The sequence below is a fragment of the Setaria viridis genome, chromosome 7 (genome assembly GCF_005286985.2).
Source record: "Setaria viridis chromosome 7, Setaria_viridis_v4.0, whole genome shotgun sequence".
NCBI lineage: Eukaryota > Viridiplantae > Streptophyta > Magnoliopsida > Poales > Poaceae > Setaria > Setaria viridis.
Window position 1 is genome coordinate 21,057,239 of NC_048269.2, and position 20,633 is coordinate 21,077,871.

The 20,633-nt window shown below is 44.3% G+C and overlaps 3 protein-coding genes and 1 non-coding gene across 4 annotated transcripts; 3 read left to right on the top strand and 1 right to left on the bottom strand.

Moving 5' to 3' along the window:
- Positions 1–21: 21 nt before the first annotated feature.
- Positions 22–6,341, top strand: LOC117863608 (protease Do-like 8, chloroplastic). The gene is made up of 13 exons (XM_034747408.2): positions 22–234; positions 834–958; positions 1,106–1,188; positions 1,284–1,382; positions 1,657–1,723; positions 1,807–1,882; positions 2,007–2,073; positions 2,700–2,917; positions 3,936–4,003; positions 4,802–4,881; positions 5,531–5,617; positions 5,732–5,839; positions 5,957–6,341. The coding sequence occupies exons 1-13, from the start codon at positions 101–103 to the stop codon at positions 6,083–6,085; spliced, it is 1,341 nt and encodes a 446-aa protein (XP_034603299.1). The 5' UTR covers positions 22–100; the 3' UTR covers positions 6,086–6,341.
- Positions 6,342–9,222: 2,881 nt separating this feature from the next.
- On the top strand, positions 9,223–10,949 carry LOC117862522 (large ribosomal subunit protein eL34). The gene is made up of 4 exons (XM_034746013.2): positions 9,223–9,387; positions 9,483–9,562; positions 10,339–10,448; positions 10,629–10,949. The coding sequence occupies exons 1-4, from the start codon at positions 9,309–9,311 to the stop codon at positions 10,717–10,719; spliced, it is 360 nt and encodes a 119-aa protein (XP_034601904.1). The 5' UTR covers positions 9,223–9,308; the 3' UTR covers positions 10,720–10,949.
- A 1,960-nt stretch (positions 10,950–12,909) lies between these two features.
- On the bottom strand, positions 12,910–12,990 carry TRNAL-CAG (transfer RNA leucine (anticodon CAG)). Its single transcript has one exon. It is a non-coding gene; the product is annotated as a tRNA-Leu (tRNA).
- An 87-nt stretch (positions 12,991–13,077) lies between these two features.
- LOC117862725 (ATPase GET3B) lies at positions 13,078–17,240 on the top strand. The gene is made up of 11 exons (XM_034746223.2): positions 13,078–13,267; positions 13,585–13,793; positions 13,882–13,947; positions 14,508–14,597; positions 15,075–15,140; positions 15,223–15,291; positions 15,392–15,457; positions 15,987–16,049; positions 16,130–16,228; positions 16,516–16,650; positions 16,856–17,240. Exons 1-11 carry the CDS (start codon positions 13,159–13,161, stop codon positions 16,991–16,993), a joined length of 1,110 nt encoding a protein of 369 aa, XP_034602114.1. The 5' UTR covers positions 13,078–13,158; the 3' UTR covers positions 16,994–17,240.
- The last annotated feature ends 3,393 nt before the right edge of the window (positions 17,241–20,633 follow it).

The following is a 20,633-nucleotide window of genomic DNA, read 5'->3' on the forward strand; positions in this document are numbered from 1 at the left end:
GCAATCCCGCATCCTCCACTCCCGATCGATTGCAGTTGCAGTCTTGCAGCTCGTGCGCCACACACAGACACGACCCCTCTGGAAACCCAGGACTCCTCGGATGCGGTGCCTGCCCTGCGCCGCGTCCACCACCGCGCCCTCCGCGCGCGCCGCGGTCAGTAGCATCAGCCGCCGGAGGGTTGTTGTCGAGGGCGCCGCCTCGGCAACCCACGACGGCGAGGAAGCGCCTCCGAGGTCTGACTGTTCTCTTTCCGCGCACTAGCTTTTTTTTGTTTTTGCGCCTCATGATTTTGAATGACAATCAAATAGTTCTGGGTTGCTACTGTACATGCTTAGCTCGCGTTCACGGTTCAGTAGTTGGTGGTTCCACTTCCATCCCCAATTCCCAACATCCAAGTATTTTTGTGCGTCTCAGTCAGTGTAATGTGTGCTGATTCATACAGTGCGTTTTAACTTGAGGCACTTCAGGATTGGAATTGGATAGGAGTTTAATTACGTTTCGGGTTAGTTAATAAGAGTAGCACATCAGTCGGAGGAAGTGACGGTGCCTATTAGGATGACGTGTACTAATGTCCCCACGAGGACGCCGTTGCAGATTCCTGGTGTAGCATTTTGTCACCTTCAATGTAAATCCCACCTTGTAACTGCAAAAATCTCTGTTGACCTTTCAAAAAAAAACAAGTACTAATGCCACTGACACTCTGCACTTGCTTTTGGTGTTGCTAGCGGATTGGATAGGTTTTAGTTTTCTCATCCTTTCCTTTTACTTCTTAGCTGGATGCTCACTGCTCATCTATCTTCTTCTCTTTGTTTTTCCTTATTGAATCTTCCAGATCATTGAGGGCAACATGTGATCTTGGTGAAATGTCAAGCAAAACATTATTGCTTGTGTCAAAGAGGAAGCTTATTGCCTTGTCAGCCTTTTGTTTTAGCTTACATTCTTCAAGGTACTTATCAGGTTCGGACTAAGTGACATTGGAATTTAGGTATTTATAGAAATTTATCTGGCTCCTTTTACCTGAACAGGCAATTTCTTTTTTGTAACATGTTACTTTATAATTGTTCATGGTCTGGGCTCTTTTAATTTGGCCTTTTGTTACTGCAGCACTTGCTTTGGGTGAACCATCTGTCAAAATTGAGGATGTGACTCCTAAGATTTTCCCATCTGGCCCATTATTTCCAACTGAGGTCAGTGCTCAGTTGAGCCTACTTCCTTGGTTTATCCTGTAAGCTTGTTCTCAAAATATATTTACACCTCTTTGGGTCATCCTCCTGAATGACAGAAACGGATCGCGGAGCTTTTTGAAACAAATACTTACTCAGTCGTCAATATTTTTGATGCAACACTACGGCCTCAGCTTAATGTAACTGGCATCGTGGAGGTAAACTATAAGCATTTTCATGTTCCAAGTTCGGACTCAACAGTATTTGTTAATTGTTTAATGCTCCTTAGAAGGATTAGAAACATGCTCATTATTCTTTCTTCTCCATCTAATAATTTGATCGAGCTAAAACTAGAGTACTAGACAAAAACTTGATGATTCGTTGTTCTGTTCTTGTTGGTATCTTTTGCAGATATCGTTTAAATGACATATTATTAATATTAGTAAAGGTGTGAGACGCTCTTGTTTCAATGAAACTTCTCATCCATTTTAGATCCCTGAAGGAAATGGTTCTGGTGTAGTGTGGGATGATTCTGGACATGTTGTTACAAATTATCATGGTATGTTAATCTGAGATGATCACACCTCTACTGTATATGAGGCTATGAGCAATATGAGCTCACATCTTTTTTGTGTTTCACAGTGGTTGGTAGTGCTCTTTCAAAAAATCCCAAGCCTGGTGAAGTCGTTGCACGTGTCAACATTCTTGCTGCCGAAGGGTAAATACTTATTTAACTGCACTCGCTTGGATATATTCGTTGAACTAAGTATGATGAAGCCACAAAGGTACCAGCATTCTTGTATATGCATGAAAACTAATAGCCTCCTTTATCTACTTGAAAGGATACAGAAAAGTTTTGATGGAAAATTGGTTGGTGCAGATCGTGCTAAAGATATTGCTGTTCTTAAGGTAAGATGTATTTGACTAATGCAGTGCTCTGTAGGCTACATGTCATTTCACCATAGCTCATCCTTATCTTATTTCAATGTATGACATCATAAAAAAAGCATAGAGGACCAATTCCATTACCAAACATTCCTCCTAATAAACAGATTGGGTATCTGTTCCCTTCCTTTTCACCCTAGGATTGGAAATCTAAATCCTCCTAGTGTTCAGAAATGGAAAACCCAGAACCTGGAGGAGTTATGTATGTAGGATATGGTTGTTTTTGTTGGAAGGCAGTAGAATAATTTTTATACACAGCAGTATAGTTCTCAACTGATCTCACATACCATCTCAGTCTTCTACATGTGTCTTGATCAATTATTTTTGTTATTGACTCAGATGGCATATGTCACAGATCTTTGAAAGTGGAAAGTCAAAAAAATTGAAGGATGTAAATGTGTAATACTTGATAGCCTTTATTTTCACTAGAAAAATCACATCTCCCGTTTGCTAACCAATTTAATCAAAGTCCTTTTGTAATACTGTCCTGAGTTCAATAATTGTGTTTATTAACTTTTCATCGTCCATTGCATTGGAAAAATTCTAAACCATCAGTTTCTTTCAGTAACTAATACGTGGACATGTAATAGGTCGATGCTCCTACAGATCTTTTGAAGCCAATTAATGTGGGACAATCCTCGGCCCTAAGAGTTGGTCAGCAATGCTTAGCAATTGGAAATCCTTTTGGTTTTGACCATACTTTAACTGTTGGTGTTATCAGTGGTTTAAATCGAGATATTTTCAGTCAAGCTGGGGTGACAATTGGGGGTGGAGTTCAAACCGATGCAGCTATTAACCCTGGTAACAGGTTTGTTGCTTTGGCTTCAAATGATTTTATATACTAATTATCTTCTTCAAACGAAAATTTAGATTTCAGAACTCACTTTAGAAGATACTGTTAGCACCTAGTGTAATGCTTCAGTACTGGTTTTATGTTTCTGTTATACTTGGCTGAGCACATAGACAGCCTAAGCTTTTTTGTCTCTAGTTTTCCACCTGACTTACATATGATTTCTACTTATACCTGATACCACTTTACAAATTGCATAGAGAGGTTCTTTGTCTATTGTAAAAGTGCAAAACGGTGAAATAGTATTTTAAAATAGACATTACTATTGTATCAGTGGCTATACAAATGAGGAATTGCTACTCATTTAAGCGACTAGCATCAGGTGTCATGAACTCATGGTGCACAGATTCCAGGCCAAATTCCTGTTATAGCGGTCACCATAATTATTGTATCAGTGGTTAGCATGTTACTGTGAAACTTAGTAACATCATCGTCAAGTTATGAGACTGACAGACTTTAATTTCTAACCTCTTTGTGAAAGCTAGTTACCAATTTCTCCGTACTTGATGTTCTGATATTTTTAGCTTACCGCATTCAATATACAAGTTTTTTTTCTCGAACAATTCAATATACAAGGTAGAGCTTTATCTTATCCATACCCTTGTTTTACTATCTATTACTGTTTGCCTCCTACGCCCCCGGCTGAACATAGTCAAAAGAACATGGGCCGGTGCAGCTTGCGTTAGGGCCTGGGGCAGTGCAGGCTTCCTGGGCCATTATTTCTCTATGCCTGACACCATATACAAGAGAGTACTTGGGCTGGACACCCCCCCCCCCCCCCCCCCCCGGGTCCTAGATCCGCAAGTTGAACTAGCATTGCAAATGGTCATTTGTACGCAATTGGCCTTGCTACATCATTAAGATCTTGTACTTCATCATTATTTCTTCATTAAATCTCAGGCGCTATGATTTCTTCAACTAAAATGGTATTGCAAACCATTTTGCTAACTATGTTGTTTTGATGAATCTCATACAGTGGTGGTCCTTTGCTTGACTCAAAGGGGCATATGATTGGTATTAACACAGCAATTTTTACACAGACAGGTAAGTTTAATCCCATTTTGTCATGTAAACTGTACTAGCAAAACATGATTAGGTACCTAAATCCATAGATTAATCCTTATGATGAGATGTTGCTAGTAGATGTTTGTTCTTTATATACCTATACATGGTTACACACAGGGATTGGAATTTCATTTTTTGAAATGTTTCGGTCCCCATCGAAAACACCGAATTTCGTGAAATTTCGGCCAAAATTTGGACAAAAGGTGTATCTTTCGGTGAAGAGAGCGAAATTTCGGGCAAACAGTAATTTCGGTCACTGTCGAAAAGACCGAAATTTCACGAAATTCGCGAAATTTTGGCCGAAATTTTGAACACTGGTTACACATACCTCAGCATCTGCGCTCTTTAGTCAAGATCAGTGAAAGGGACATATGTAACAGTAGTCTCACAACTGTTGCTTTCATGGTCTTAACGAGCTGATCGCAAAGTTGAACTACATGTATTTCTGTTTCATTTTCTAGATTGCATTGTTCATTGTATTGACTGCTGTTGTTACGACATTGAATGACTTGCATTTTGTAATTTGACAATGGCTTATATCCTAGTCTTCTAGAGGCCAAGAGTTTTATATATGTCGCTATTCTCTTAAAAAAAATGGATTGATATATAATTGTATATTCTGCACATCCTAGCTGCTAACTAGACCATAAATTTGTTTTATTCTGTTTGTATTGACCTGGTAGTGCATATTGCTTAAATCAGATTCTTTAATTTAACTTAAGTTTATGTAGTTTCAATGGTTATTAGGCTGAATGCAACTGTTTCTTCGAGTTGCAGGAACATCTGCAGGTGTTGGTTTTGCCATCCCATCATCAACTGTACTTAAAATCGCTCCTCAACTAATTCAGTTTGGAAAAGTATGTTGCCTGGATACCTTTCAGTCGCATTACCATCTTCATTCTCCAAAGTTTTCTAAACTTGGCCTTGCAATCACCTGTCAGGCTTGCTGTGATGCCATATGTCAAGACAAGCGTGTCTGTCATGCATAAAACATTGTCTTCCATTGAGAGAAATCTATCAATAAACTATTACCATTTAAGATGTTTGCACACATTTTTTTTATTTCCAATTGTCCCCAGTAAGTACGGTTTGCATAACTGTAGATCAGATGCTTCGAATTTCCATAGCAAGTTGTTTTTCTTTTTTCCCTTTTCTTAAAGCAAGGTATGAGAAGTTATCCATTGTTGGAGACTAAGGTTCGGCTGATCAAGTTCTTTAAACAGTATAATGACCTTTTTTTTTAAGTGACACTGAAATTATTTTGGTCTGAATTTTGCCTAACTAAAAGCCAGTTATCCCTCCCCTCACGCAATCACTTGCACTGCATGTTCTGCTGTGCCTTGAAGGATCTTTTTTGCAAAAAAAATAAATAAAAATTGAAGCATGAGTAAGCAAATTGGGTTGTTTTCTTATTAGATCATTTGTTTTCATTTGTTCATTGTTGAGGCATGTGCTTAGTTTCTTCAATTTGTTTTGGTCTAAGTTATTTTTCATTTCTCTCTTAAGGTCCGCCGTGCTGGCTTGAATCTGGACTTTGCTCCAGACCCAATAGCATATCAGCTTAATGTTCGCAACGGAGCTCTTATCCTGCAGGTAGATTGAATCTGTTGTGCTCTTCTGTTCTGTTGGCCAAACAGGATGCTGTCAATGTTTTATTGCTCTGGTACTCTGCGGTATTCCCTGATCCCATCAGATCTTTCTCTGTAGGTTCCTGGGGGCAGTGCTGCAGCCAAAGCAGGTCTAGCTCCTACCAGCAGGGGTTTTGCTGGCAACATTGTTCTTGGAGATATCATCATTGCAGTTGACGGCAAACCTGTAAGCGCTTATTGACGAAGTTCTGTTCAGTCTCTTTAGTCTTGCAGAAGGCTCTTAGGACGTGGATAGTCTTATGACACCCTTCTTCTGTTCCTTGTACCGTCATTCATGGAGCAGGTCAAAGGCAAATCTGATCTGCTGAGAGTTCTGGATGACTACGGCGTCGGGGATCAGGTGACCTTGACAGTCCGGCGAGGCACTGAAACCCTTGAGGTAACGTTGCCTTTAGAAGAGGCAAACATCTGATGCATTCCTGAAGTGGGGGAGATTCCGCATGCCCAAGCTGTCGCGTTAAGTTTGTACCATCGGCCAAGCTGGCCACACTCCCGTTTGAAGCAATTTCGCTAGGGAAGGGTCTATTCAGGGCTCCTTTTCGCCATAGGGGTTCACTGCACATGTATGTACTGTATAAGCTCCACTTCCAGCGCTTGTTTCATGTCGCCACCAGTCTGACGTTTGAGAGCCAACAGCTGAAACATTGTGTGCCGTCTGTTTGCGACCAGTCTGATCTGATCATCTTGTGGATCGTGATCAAATCGAGGTCTTGTTCTCTCTTTCTCGGTAAGGTGTTTGTGGCAGGCACATCTGCTCGTCGCGCTGGCGAGGGCGCGGCGCGTTTGGCGTTGCCGGGCCTCGCACGCGCGCTGCGGGACGGGAGTGGCGGCGCGGGGGGGGAGTGGCAGGCGAGGACACACGACGGCACGGCGGACGGCGGTGAGCGGCTGATTAGAAATGCTTCGCTTTCCTCTACCCGCGCGCTTTAAGTTAAAACCAGCCAGGGGATTTTACCCAAAGAAAGCGAAAGGTAGGAGGGGAAGGGGAATGTCCCTACGAGCGGCAACAGCGGCGGCGGGGTGCTTTTACCGCGCGGCGTGGCGGGCGGGGCTTCCGGCCTCCGCTTTGGATCTTTGAACGGGCCATGCTTTCGGCCTCGGGCCCACTCAATCCAAGGCGACGAGAAGAACAAGCCGGGAAGAGGAAGAAACATAAAGCGAGCGACAAAGAGGAGCTCGCTCCAGCACAGTGCACACCACACAGGAGCGCGAGGCCATGCTCTGCGCCTCTGCCCCACCTTGGTTTTTTCTGCTTCCTCTCGTCCTCGTCTCTTTGCCGCGCTGTTCTCGCGTGGGGGAGGGCGCTCGGCTTGCTTGATAGGGAAGCTTCCAAAGTACGCGCGGGGCGAAAGCGCCAGTTTGGATTGGATGATCTGCATCCAAACCTAGAAAAACAAAAGTGTAGGTGAGCCCTCCTACTCCTAGTGCTGCTAGTCCTCCAAACCAAGCCGCGCGCTTTGTTTTCCACCTGGCAGAATCTTCCAAAATAGCGTTCAGTGATCCACAATACTACTGCATGCACTAGTGCACTACTAGCTCTTTGCTCTTTCCTTTCCTTTTCTTTTTCTTCGTGGTCACGCCCACTTTCCTTTCCTTTTCTACCACAGTAAGTACAATCGCTAATCCTTCAGTAGTTACAGTACCCGGTAACAATGTCTCATACGGAGTAGTACATCATAACCAATGCACGGACGCTTTTGTTCCTTTGTACCAATCCACGCCACGGGGTTTACATGCAAATGCGCAAGCGAACCTCAAGTATGTGCAAAGAAAAAAGGGCAATGTGTTGCCTTGTTGGGTGTTCATCCCTTTGGGCTTTACGCTTTTGGACCGGCGGAGATCTCCCATTCCTCCCTCACCCATCTCTGTTTCAGATGCGGCCTAGAGACGGGAGGGACCCCCTATAACTACAAACGCAAAGGCGCACAAGGCGGGCTGGCATTGTAAAACAGCGGAGATGGTAGCCGGAGCTTCTCATACCAGTACCAGCATTACCATGTCACAAAGCTAAGCTCCGGCAGTAGTGTGTGTCACAGCTAGCAGCAATCTGCTAGCATCGATCGCCCCCCGCTATTGCACAAGGGAGAGGAGAGAATGAGAGTCCTCAGGCTTGCGGTGCTGGCGGTTCTTGTTCTTGCTGCTCTTCTGAGCTCCGGCCCTGTCGAGGTCCGCGGCGTCAGAGTGCCGGCGGCCGTGCTCGCCACCGGCCAGACGGGAACCCGGAGCGCTTCCATGCCGCCCGAGCAACGGACAACGAGGACGCCCGCCGCGGGCGGCAGCCGCGCTGCCGCTGCTAGCGGCGCCAGCGCCAGCCTTGACGCTTCCAAGGAGGGCGCGGCGGGCGGCGGGTCCCCTCCCTCCACGGTGTTCGACCCCGACAGGATGAGCAAGCGCCGGGTCCGGAGAGGCTCCGACCCCATACACAACAAGTGCTGATCGCTTCATCGACGACCCGTGCTGTTGCAGGGCTTCCAAGTGTCAATTCCCTCGGTTTTCTTCGGATTTTTCTCTCCTCGAACCTTCTTTTCTCTCTTTTTTTCCCGGTTAGCTTTTTTTTTTCCCCTCTTTGAGGTTTGAAGAGCTGTTCTACCTACCTTCTAGGGTGCAAACGATTTTGCCGCAGAATGAAATACTTGTACAGAGATGCATGTCAATCGAAGACGAATGGGCACGTTGCTGCCGCAACGAACTCCCGAGTTGAGTATCTTGAGATCCATGTTTTTGTATGTTGTGTTCAACTCGAGTTACTTTGCAAAATGTGTAAGTAGAACGACGTGCAAAAGTGCGGATCTCTGGTGGAGATCGATTCAGAGTGATGGCCGGTCGGCACCGCACCATAGGCAAGCTACAAGCTAGGGAGTACCGACGGCGACGGTCCGGCTAGGCGGCTACTACGTTCACGCACGGCAGCGGCGAGTCGGCGACCGGCGAGGCATGCGGTGGGCCTGGTATGCGTCTAGCCCATAGGCCGTGCCAAACGCTGACGGGCCAGCCACAGGCCACGGGCCATGGAAATATTTCAACCTCCAACCTAGCTACTATCCCGGAAACTTCATATAATTTCTCCACAGGAATCATGCAAGTGCAATTCATGAAAGTGTTGCATATTAACTAAAAAAAATTAAAGTGTTGCATATTTATGCAATCTAAAATCTAAAATTTTTGAAAAACGTATACAATCTAAAATAGCTAGATGAAACAGTAACATAAAACAACGGGAAAGACAAATAAATTTCGGGAAATTTTACTTGATAACACTTCGAACGTGTTTGCATTGGAAAACAGCACAAGCTACCCGCACCAAAAAAAACAGTACAAGTTGCGAGCAACCTCTGTGTTACACCATGGAAGAAAAATGCGAGAAATGACATGTGGGCCAGTGCAGCAGATGCCTTGACATGCGCCGAGTTCGGAGTAGTCTGTACTCTGTAGCGGTAAGCGCAGCCTTCACGGCCATCCATGCTGAGCCTTGGATCACAGGATCAGGCGGCAGCCGTCCGATCTAGGTCAGCTTCCGGCACCCTCCCTTTTATCCGCTCCCTGCCTCATCCCACCAAGTTTATTCGCCCAGGGTTTTAGCCGCCGCCGCCGCCGCTTCCCGAGCAGAGAGAGAGAGAGAGAGAGAGGTCGACGCCATGGTGCAGCGGCTCACGTACCGGAAGCGGCACAGCTACGCCACCAAGTCCAACCAGACCAGGGTCGTCAAGACCCCAGGTGAGATCCACCTCCGCACGGCCTGATTTCCCCTGATGACGGCGATTTGAGTTCTTCCGCTGTTCGGCGTTCTAATTGCCACGCGATTGCTGCAGGAGGGAGGCTTGTGTACCAGTACACCAAGAAGCGGGCGAGCGGGCCCAAGTGCCCGGTCACCGGCAAGAAGATCCAGGGGGTAAGCCACCGCACGCCTTTTCAGATTGGGAACCGTAGAACAATCTTGCTGTCGATCCTGCTGCGATAGTGTGGCTTTAGCTTAGTGTACCAGCTATCTGGGATTGGATTAGTCTCTGGACATAATGCCTGTGCCTGTGCAGCAGTTCTGTTTCACTGAATGATAGATTGGACCTGTTGTTTACATGAATGCATTGCCCTTTTTGCGTATTTCAGTGGTGTCCGGGGGTTCAATTTGTATTAATTGCAACAGTGGTAGACATGGTCGGTCAATGCAAATCAAATTGGTTATACAAACAAAGGAGTTGTGCTAGTTATGGTCTTTAAATCGTTTGTTGATAAGGTTTCTTGGTAAATGAACAAAGATAATCCACAGCATCAGATTATAGGGAAGTAGGCCCTGTGGCTTTGTTGCAAGCCTTCATGAACTGTAATATGTACCTGTATGTCAGATACTAGTTCGTTTGTTCAACTCATAGAAGCTTCCAAAGTGATTCAAATCATGCATTGTTATGACATATTGACTTAATGATTTGCTGATTCCTCATGTCTATCTGTCACTGGCACAATAATAGGCTGCTAACTGATTTATATATTGTGGGAAATATATTCTTAGACCAGTACAGCTTGTAGTCGCAGTTTTGCAGAAGCTAACTTGCTTCTGTAATAATAATGTACTGCAAGGAATACATTCCTTGATGGTGCAAATTTGTTTCATGCTGTATGTTGTGTTGAGTTTGTTCATGTAAGCTATAACAATGTTCTGATATCTTGTAGATACCTCACCTGAGGCCTGCTGAGTACAAGAGATCCAGATTATCCAGGAACAGGAGGACCGTGAACCGTCCTTATGGTGGTGTTCTGTCTGGTCAGGCTGTTAGGGAAAGGTTAGTACGGTTTCATAGTTTCACCTGTTGATGCTGACTAGCATAGTGGACAGTAGTATTATGAATCTTCTATCCATTTCATCTACTGACATTCATGTATTACAGAATCATACATGCTTTCCTTTTAGTAGTATTACGTGTCTTTTGTCCATTTCATCTACTGACATTCATGTATCATAGGATCATCCGTGCTTTCCTTGTTGAGGAGCAAAAGATCGTGAAGAAGGTTCTTAAGATCCAAAAGACCAAGGAGAAGACGACTTCAAAATGAGACGGCAAAATCTTTCTATACCCATGAGAACTTTTTGGAGGACGGTGGTGATCAATGCTTAGTCAAAAATCCGTATTGGTATGCTAGGCTGGTGGTTTCTGAATCTAGCTAGAGATTGTGATCAATTTTCCATGTTGTCGGGATGGAAGTCTAGACATCTTCTCCCATGTTCTGATCCTTGTGGTTGGCTACTAGTTATATATCAACAGATTTTCAGTGCTTTCTGAGCATTATTTGTGCCCCTCTGTTCTTGAAAAAGAATGTTCTACATATGTTGCATGTCGGTTGGTGTGCTTTTCGGGTTGGTCTATTCGTGAAATGCACCTTGAGCAACGTGGTGTTTGGATTCCTCAGTTAGGGCACACCAGATGAAGAATTTTGAGAGACACAGGGATGACTTTATTGGTTAGTATGAGCGATCGTAAAATCTTTTATGCCGTCTTGCTGTCGATGGGCTGAACGGTTTATTTAGGATAATTGTTTTCAATTTGGAACTTCGTAGTGCCACATTTCCAATTGCAGCAGGTTAACAACATCAATGACAAACCATATACTCACTGCAGCAGTGCAGCAAGCATTAGCATCTATAGTAAATTCCAAGCTCTCAATGTTGGCATTCACTGCAGCGACCACAAACAAGGGTTGCAGACAGACTAACAAGCAAGATAAGCGGACTTCGCTCGACACAGTTCGCTATGATGTATTCTGTTTGCATATATGAGTTAATACGTGTCCTATTTTGTACGCGTAGGCTACGTTGGGTTGCCTCCAATGGGCAACAAGACATAAAACTGCTGGAAGGAAATGTAACCAAGAAAAAAATAATAACATTACGTGCCGTGCTGTTGCCGAGCATTCGTTCGTCAGTCTATTAGCCCAAGACTTCTCATCTGCTCGGTCTGCTCGTCGTCAGCTGTTGTTTCAGTTAGTTTAGCAGCTTCCTTTTCAGTTAGTTTATTAAGATCTTCGCTTGTACCTCCCGTGCTCTTGCTCAGATATCTGCAGATCTCGCTGGTGCAGTAGGCGGGCATGAACATGAAGCTCTTCTGGGCGTCAAGCTTCGCTGCTCCTCGCAGGGTTTTGTTCCAAACATCGACAGCAACCACCAGCTCCAACTTTTCCTCACCCTTGTATTCGGTCCTAGAGAGCAAGTAGACAGTATCGTCGTCCATGCTTACGGTGGGATACGCCACCGGAACTTCCGGCAACGTTGCCCTGCCACTCAGCTTAGAAAGCAGCAGGTCCCCGGAGGCGTCCACGGCAACGTCTTTCGCTTCGACTTCGCACTCACTCCGCCAGTCCGTCCACGAACCGCCCGGCAATGCCGCCATGCTCCACGTCGTGGCCTTCCAGCTACCAGGGATGACCTCGGAGCGCCTCGATCCTACGCGCACCCATTCCAAGTAGGAGTCAGGCATGGTCTTGATCACTGTTCGTGGCCGGGTTTCCATCTCGACGTACTTGATGGAGCCCCTGTTCCGGCTGACGGCGACGTCCCGGATATAGCCGGGGTCACGGTCCTCGAGGAGGTGGCTCAGCAAAGTAGCTTGATGCAGTCTCACCATGAGCTTCATGACTCATCAAGAGTTGATACCTGTGTCCAATCCAGTTTCATCTCTTGTTAAATTTGTTACCACTAAAGAAAGCATCCTAATTAACAAGGTTGAAACTTTCATTGGGTGCCTTAGAGGACAATAATCAATACAAAACTGAATCGTACGGTTACAACGAACTGTGAAGATATTAACTGAAAGACTCAATTTCATGTAACTGCACATTTCATTTTCTTATGACTTAGAATATCGCAAGAATATTCTTTTAAGAACTACTTTCCACTAAGTTACACTTCTATCGGTGTTTTAAATTCAAAGTTTGGAACATCCAACAATCACTTGCTCACTTGTTCCTCCTTTATACTCCCCCCGTTTTTTTAGGTACACAGTTTTTGCTACGCATTCCATCCCAAATTACTACTTTTTAAGGTACAGTTTGAAGTCGTATAGCATACAGAAGACAAGAGAGTACATTTTGTCCATCCATCTTACCGAGTCCTTCCGTTCTATTTCTGCACCTGATAGGAGCTAGATGCTGATGACTGTAGTCCTGCTAATGCAGCTGTTTCCATCTCAAAGATAATGGAGTGCGATCGAAAAAAAGTTCCATTTTCAACAGCAAAAACTAAAAAGCATTTGTCAAGAATGGGATTCGAACCCATGCCCTTTCGGACCAGTACCTGAAACTGGCGCCTTAGACCAACTCGGCCATCTTGACCTTTGTGACATCTTTTCCATTAAATATTTTAATAACAGATAAAAGGACGAGGAAGACCTCCCAAAATTGCAAGAAGCCAAGAACCCGTCCCGACTCTCGACCCACATCCCCGAAAGGCCGAAAGTACGAGGGTCCCGACCCAACGGCTAAACCCACTGCCGGACCAAAATGGCGGCTCTCCTAAACCCTACGTCCCGGCGACTCGCCGCCGCTGCCTACCGCCGGATTTCGGCGCCGGCGGCAGCGGAGCCTCTCGTGTCTCACCGGATCTCCCAAGGTTTGCCCCCTTGCCCATCCCTTTCTCATGCAGCTGGAAGACAATGCGTGCGTCTTCCGATGTGGTGCTTTAGAAATCCCCCTTTGCATTCCTCCTCCTTTTTTCTTTTTTTGCAACCAAGAGTTGGTGGTCGCAGCTCATACACGGTCTAGTATTTATTGTTCGGGAATGTTCTAAATATTAGATTTTGTGGGATCCCTTCAATTTTGTCGTGTCTGGTACTCTTGCTTCAGAAATGATTTACTAATTACAACCCGAGATGCTCCCCTGAATTTGAAAGAAAATACTGACTGTGCCCCTGCTGAAACCTTGGACAGAAAGATACAGTTCCAGTCCAGTGGATGTGAGTGGCGGGTTCAGCGAGATGCTTCACGGTACGCAGAGGTACTATGTGCTTGGAGGCAAAGGTGGTGTTGGGAGAACTAGCATGGCCGCGTCACTTGCTGTGAAGTTTGCCAAGCATGGCGAACCGACACTCATCGTGTCTACAGACCTAACACGATCACTGTGTGCTTCATTTGAACAAGTATCTCTGAACGCCTATGTTGTGTACATGCTGCTTGAATTGAGTTTTTTAGTATCTATGTTGAGTGTCTTGCTTATGCTGTTTATAGGACTGGGACGTGAGTGACGGCAAATCTGTACGTATTGATGGATTTGACTCTCTTTATGCAACTGAGGTATGGGAAGTTATGCTAGAATTTTTGCCATTGTACTTTGTATATTCTCTGCACTTCCGTGATTAAGCAGGTGCTGTCCAGTTGGAAAATAAACACCTTGGATTGTGTTTGGTGGTAACCCATTCGTTCGTTCTTTTAGCTCACTGGCGAACTTGCCATTCTCTGGAGTTTCAATCTTAATACTGATATTTTAGCATTAAATCTAATAAATCTAACTGCATTGATTTTTTCTTCCTGGAATGGAGTGTGCGCGAGTTGTCTATTTCAAGAATAGGTTGGATCTATCTGGCTGCACTTTCTAATAGTTTTTAGTTCTTTGGTGCATGATCTTGACGAATTACTTCTGAATAACCTAAGGGATCTAGCATTTCACGGCTCATTTCTGTAAATCAAATGCTTGGTTTTGTTTTTATGCCCAAAGATAATCCAAAACGTTCCACTCCCAGCTGGATGGCACCCATGGGGTGATGATGCATTTTCTGGCATCACTGGTCTCTTTCCTGTCATGCTAGTTTGGCTTTGACTATCTGTTATATTGGTTGGAACACATTCTTTTACAGATTGGCTGTGTGAAGATAGAGGGGGAAACAAGTTTTGGATCTTTCATCAACAATGTACTTGGAAGGATGGGGCTTGCATCTGCTAATCCGGTATAAACTTCACAGAAAATGTGCATTTTCCTTCTCCATTTCGTTTTAATGGCCCTCCAATATATTGTTGACCACATCACTGGATGAATGTGACCATAAAGGTTCAAGCTATAGTTCTTTGCTGGCTAAGTGTGTATTGATTGCTGCACTGATATTCTCTTTTTTTGGTATTGTGCCCTGAGGTGAATTTGGAATGCTTGAACTTTTCTAGGGGCTATTAGGTTCGTATGCTTGTTTTTGTTCTTTAGCATGTATCATTGGATCAGTTCTTCAGCATTGTAGTTTAGTGATCTGTTGATCCCAGATAGCACTTACACTTTTGGTTCTCTGCTGTCTAGTTCCGTGGAGATTGCCAAAAACTAAACCTTTGTTCGCTACTTTGCTGTTGCTCGAGAAGAGAAGTTTTATTTCTTTTAATTCCTTGCTCAGATCATATTACTTATGCATACATTTGTCTTACCTTAATTTCTTGCAAAGTTTACGCTCAATGAGATGCTGAATAGAATCCCCCCTGGACTTGAAGAAGCATATGCACTATCAGAGGTATCAATCAAAATTTACATGATTTATTATTTGCTGGTGCACTTTCCAAAATTACTCATCGCTTGATGTGTATCCTTTGCAGCTGATAAAATCAATTGAACTGCAAGGTACCGATAAATTTAGGCGTATAGTGCTGGATGCTCCGTCCACTGTTTGTCCCCTTCTCACCACAATATTTTCAATCAGACTATACTTTTTATCTTTTTTTTTCCATTCACTGACAATTATTTGGCTACAAATTTATTGCACAGGGACATACACTTAAGCTTCTGTCAGCTAATAATTGGATTGAAAAGTTGCAAGATATGCTCATTAAGGTGAGGTTTAATGTAACTAGTGATTTTATCTGTTACAACTGAATGCTACCTCCATGAAACTCATATATGTCTGTTTGTCTGTAAACTGTTATACCAAACTGTTTTTCTGGGTTTCCCTGTTTTGAGTCGTTTGTACTCTGTTGGATTACGGAGTAAATGTGTTTAGTTCCATTTCACCAATCCCTATTTAGACATGCTGTTGTGAAATAGAAGACGGTAAATTCAACGCAGCACGCAATCACAAAGTCAAAAATCACAATATAATTGACTTGCCTCAATGTGGAATAACTGTATACTGCAGTACACTTTTGTTGCAAATGCATGTTGGTGGTATTGAATTGTTAAAGAAGAGAAGTGGTACAAATAGAGTGTACCTCTTCAAGGCTACAAGTATAACAAAACTTCTACAAGCTTGGAAAATTGGAAAAATTTCTGGCAACATTCTTCCCTTTGAGTTTTTCGTGGACCTGGAATCAGTCTTTTTGTTATGCAAATGTGTAATGCATGTTACTGCACATTGTAATTTCAGGGTGTAAATGCCGCTTCATTCGTGCCAGCCTTAAAGTTGTCTCCTGAGAACGGGCAATTAATTGTAAGTGTGCAATAGTTCCCAGTTGATTTATATTAATGTGGGTTGAAAAGCAAACTACAAGTTTATCATCTTGTTTCAAGTCTTCCAGGCTAGAGGAACTAAGGCAGCAGACTGCCAGAGTGCGTGAGCTTTTGTTTGATCCACGAGCAACAGAATTCATCATTGTCACAATTCCAACGGTAAAAGCTACCACCATTTTTGCAATTGCGGCAACAGCTATTTTTTTTTATTTTGAAAGACCAACAGCTATTTGTTTTTAACTGTAGTTATACCCTGTTGACATCTGGAGTCATGTTTACTCTTGTATGTGTGGGCTACCATGAACAATATCATTATGTTGTTGGGTACATTCAGTCTGATTCAAAAGAAAGAAAAAAGTCTGTCGACATGAGATCATGAAATACATACAAGGCTGGCTGCAACGAGGAGTCAGCTTATTCTTACTTGTGGGCCCTTGTTTTCCCAGATGATGGCAGTTGACGAGTCATCAAGATTCCACGCGTCCTTAAAGAAGGTTAGGGCGCACACAAGAAGGCTCGTCGTAAATCAAGTGCTACAACCATCTGCATCCGACTGCAGATTCTGCGCTGCAAAACGGAGGGTAAGCAAACTTCTGCCATTCTTGCAACTCGCAACATGTCCCATGGCTTCTAGCACTTGATCCGGAGAGGACAAGCCCATGCACCACAAGTTTACTGCTTTTGGATGGCTATTTAGCGTGCCATATATTTGTCAAAGGCTTGTTCCCGAATGGCACATCGGTTGTACTAGCTTTCAGTGTCTGAGTGGAAACTTGACAATTTCAGGAACAAGCACGCGCCTTCAGTGCTATAAGGGAGGACCGTGAACTTGGCGGCCTGAAGCTGATCCAGGCACCGCTCCTTGATGTGGAGGTGAAAGGCGTCCCTGCACTCCGGTTCCTGAGCGATTCAGTGTGGAAATAGAGAAGCTTTTTTTTGGTCGGCATTTTTCCTTTCGAATTTCATCCTATTGGTATCTACTGTCGCCGAGTAGTCACTGCAAGAGGGTGGTTAATCCTGGGCGTCAGAGAAGATAAGCGCACGAGGATCTCTTTCTGTTCAGGTCGTAGAGCTGCAGACGCTTGCTCACCAGCGGAGAACCCTGGCTTAACACGTTTGTTTTACCAGTGTGTGTTGTCTGAAATGTGAAGGGATAAGCTGGAACGGCTCAGCGGTGCGTCTTTTTTCTGCCAGTTCTCATGTGCTCCGATTCTAAAGAAGTCCACACGCAAGTCCATTTTATGCAGGGTTAACACGTACCAGTTTTGTACCGTGGATCAACTGCGACTCTCCGACCAATTTCACTTCACTGCGCTGTCCTATATATCGCACTTGGCTCTTGTTTACTTCACCCCTAACTTCCAACTTTGGCATTATGCAAAAAGAAGATTCCCCATCACATCAAACTTGCGGTACATGCATGGAGTACTAAATGTAGACGAAATTAAAAACTAATTGCACAGTTTTGTTGTACTTTGCGAGACGAATCTTTTGAGCCTAATTAGTCAATGTTTGGACAATAATTCACAAATACAAATGAAACGCTACAGTGTGCTACAGTATTGTAACAGTAATTTGGCATCTCCAAACTTTGACAATTAAATAAGACCTTGGTGTTGCACCATCACGCATGTCTGTTGTCAAGGACCAAGGTTGAAGCAAAATTTCCCTTGGTCCGTTGGTACTGTCAACCTCTGCATCGTCGTGACTCGTAGGCTGTAGCTAGCGAAGTGTAAGTGCAGAAAACGCTAGGGTCTTGATCCTACGATGAATCGAGTTGGCTTTTACTTCCCCGCACACGGCACGGCCGTTCGTATCCGGCTGGATCGCCCGTCGAGCGCGAAACCCGGAGCGCACGCGGCGCGGATCGGCAGCGATGGCCACCGGCGCGGTTGCGGTGGCAGCGGCCGCGCGCGCGGCCAGGGACGCAAGGACGGTGCGACCCCGGGCGGGGGCTACCTGTATCGCTGCTATCTGTGGCATCTGGCGATGGCGCGATGCCACCGATCTAATCGGAGCACGAGCACCCCCAGTAGTCGGAATCAATCGGTTCTCAGCCTGTCGGACCACGTGGAGAAATGCATGGTGGCCTTGAACCGGCCTGTGAGCGGAACCGACAGCAAGATCCTGCCCGATGACGATCATTCGACGAACGTCTACATTTCTCCACGTGCGCGCTCTCGATGCATCTCGTCCATACACTACAATGAAACTGGTAGTTGATTAGTGCTAGTTCAAGCCTTTAACGCATCGTACTACTAAGTGATTACTCTACAGTGAGGTGAGGTGAAGGAATTTATGGTAATAAGGTGCGTGCATGCACTAATTGAAGGCCCTGACATTTACGTCTTGCGAGATCCTTCGACTACACTTTGTGGTGTCAACATGGTGTTCGCGCAGTTGTACGTGTATCGGAATGGTATGTGGTGGACAAAGCACGTACTACCGAGTGGAGATGCGGGGAGAGGGTCCGCCGGTAAAAGTATTTTATAGCGTAGCGTGGAGCGCACAGTGAGGAGCAGGCCTGCTACTGGGAGGGTATGGGCAAATCCACTCTTATTCACACCTAAATCCAAATAATTATTCTCCACTCTTTATCCTTTCAAATCCCATCCATATCTAATGGATAATTAACTTTGTGCTACGTATATATACATATCCAATTAATTAATTATACCCTTCCCATTTCTAATGAGTATATAATTTTCTAGCCATATGAAGTGGGTGGATTTTAAGAGAAGGTATGGATACCTAGTGGCAAGCCTAGTGGAGAGTTAGAAATATTTAGATAGTGTTTGGTTCGTGCTAAGGTAATGTAAACGCAAAGAGAATCAGATTACAGTGTATTTGGCGGTGAAATGGGTGATTGCCCTCTTTGTTTGGTTGCACTCTGGTAACGTAATCAGATTACTGTGTGGGTGCTATATCTGATTACGGTGGGGGAGGAGGGGTAACAAGCTTGTATAGATATTATTTAGGTAAGGGTTCGATTACAGTGTTAATTGATTACAAACCACCGCAACCAAACATATGTAATGGGATTCGTTACGTTCAGTAATCAGATTACGTTACATTTGAGCCAACCAAACACTACCTTAGAACTTTAGCCTTAGTATTACCAGCAATTGCAATGCCTTTCTTATTTATTATGTGCCGAACGATATGGGTTATAATGTTATATTGTCACAATGTATTTCCATGATTATCATAATACAGGTTTAGATTCTTAATAAAGCCCAATTCCACCGATTTTCAAAGCCTAACAAGCATGTCTTTTTTCCTTTGCTCCATGCATGTGGACCGACCTAATTCCAACGTGTCGTTGCATGGCCATGCAAGTAAACAATTAGGTGTCCGGGAGTAAAGGGGGGAAGATGGAACATGCTCTGCAAGAGCTAGCCTAGCTTCTATGCTTTTGCATCAAACTTTATCGTTGTCAACTGCTCGGCATACAACAAGTTCAGGTGATAGAGAACAGAGATCAAACACGCGGTGGCCGGCAGGCAGTTGGACAAAAACGCCGGGGCTTTGCCGGGGGACGCCGATGTATGGCACCGGGAGCCTTGTGTGCAGACATGCCAGAGAGCTAGACGCGGCGGCGCCAAATGTAAAGCAAAGTTTCCTTTCGCCGCGGTGGCCGGGCCGGGCATCTCGCCGTTGTCCTGTTGCAGACGCCGACCCATCGACCGGCCACCACTTGCCTGCCAATCAAGCGGCGGCGGGGTCAATCGAAAAGGAAAGCGAGTGACACGCAACTGTTTCCTGAAACGCGTGGTCACTGGTCAGTATGTGAGCTGAGATGAGTTGTATGTAACTGGAGATGGTTTAACTCTGGAGTACTTCCTCTGGGCCATGACCGTGGCAGGCAACGCTGTCGCTGGAGGGCCCCTAGCTTGTTGAGTGCTTGGGCTGACGATGCAGCGCCGCACGATTTTTCCTCGGATCCGGTCACAGTTATATAATTGCACCACCAGCTAATAGCTTATAAGTTGATGTGGGTTTCATGTGTAACACAGCTTTAAAAATCATGTTGTGAGAAAGTTGCATCGAAAAACGAGCGAGATTATATAGCTTCCACTCCATGCCAGTTTCATACTTTTTTGCAATATTTACCTAATAAAAAATTGATTCAGTTAGCTTCTTAGCTCTAAACTAAACCATTGTTGGAGATGCTCTTATATAACCGTGGATTCTGTTCGCAATATAATGCAATATTTTGATTAGCAATATCCATAAAAAGATATTATATATCTTCAATAAAAAAAGTTCTATATGATGAAAATATTTTTAATAATGAATATAGTAATATGAATATTGGTTGCCAATCTAAATAAATGTTGGATATTGATGGTTGAACTTAAAGTGTCCAACGTTAAAGATCAAGCATAAACAAAATAAAGGAATGGCTAGTTATGTGATAGATTTAGGGGCGAAAAATTTATTGAATCGGGAGCCTTAGATCAAGATCGGGCATCCTCTCATATAAAATTCTTAAATCCTAACATGTCTCGTACCTCTCTGAACTTTGCCGCTAATCTCCTATACGCGTTGCGATTGCAAATTT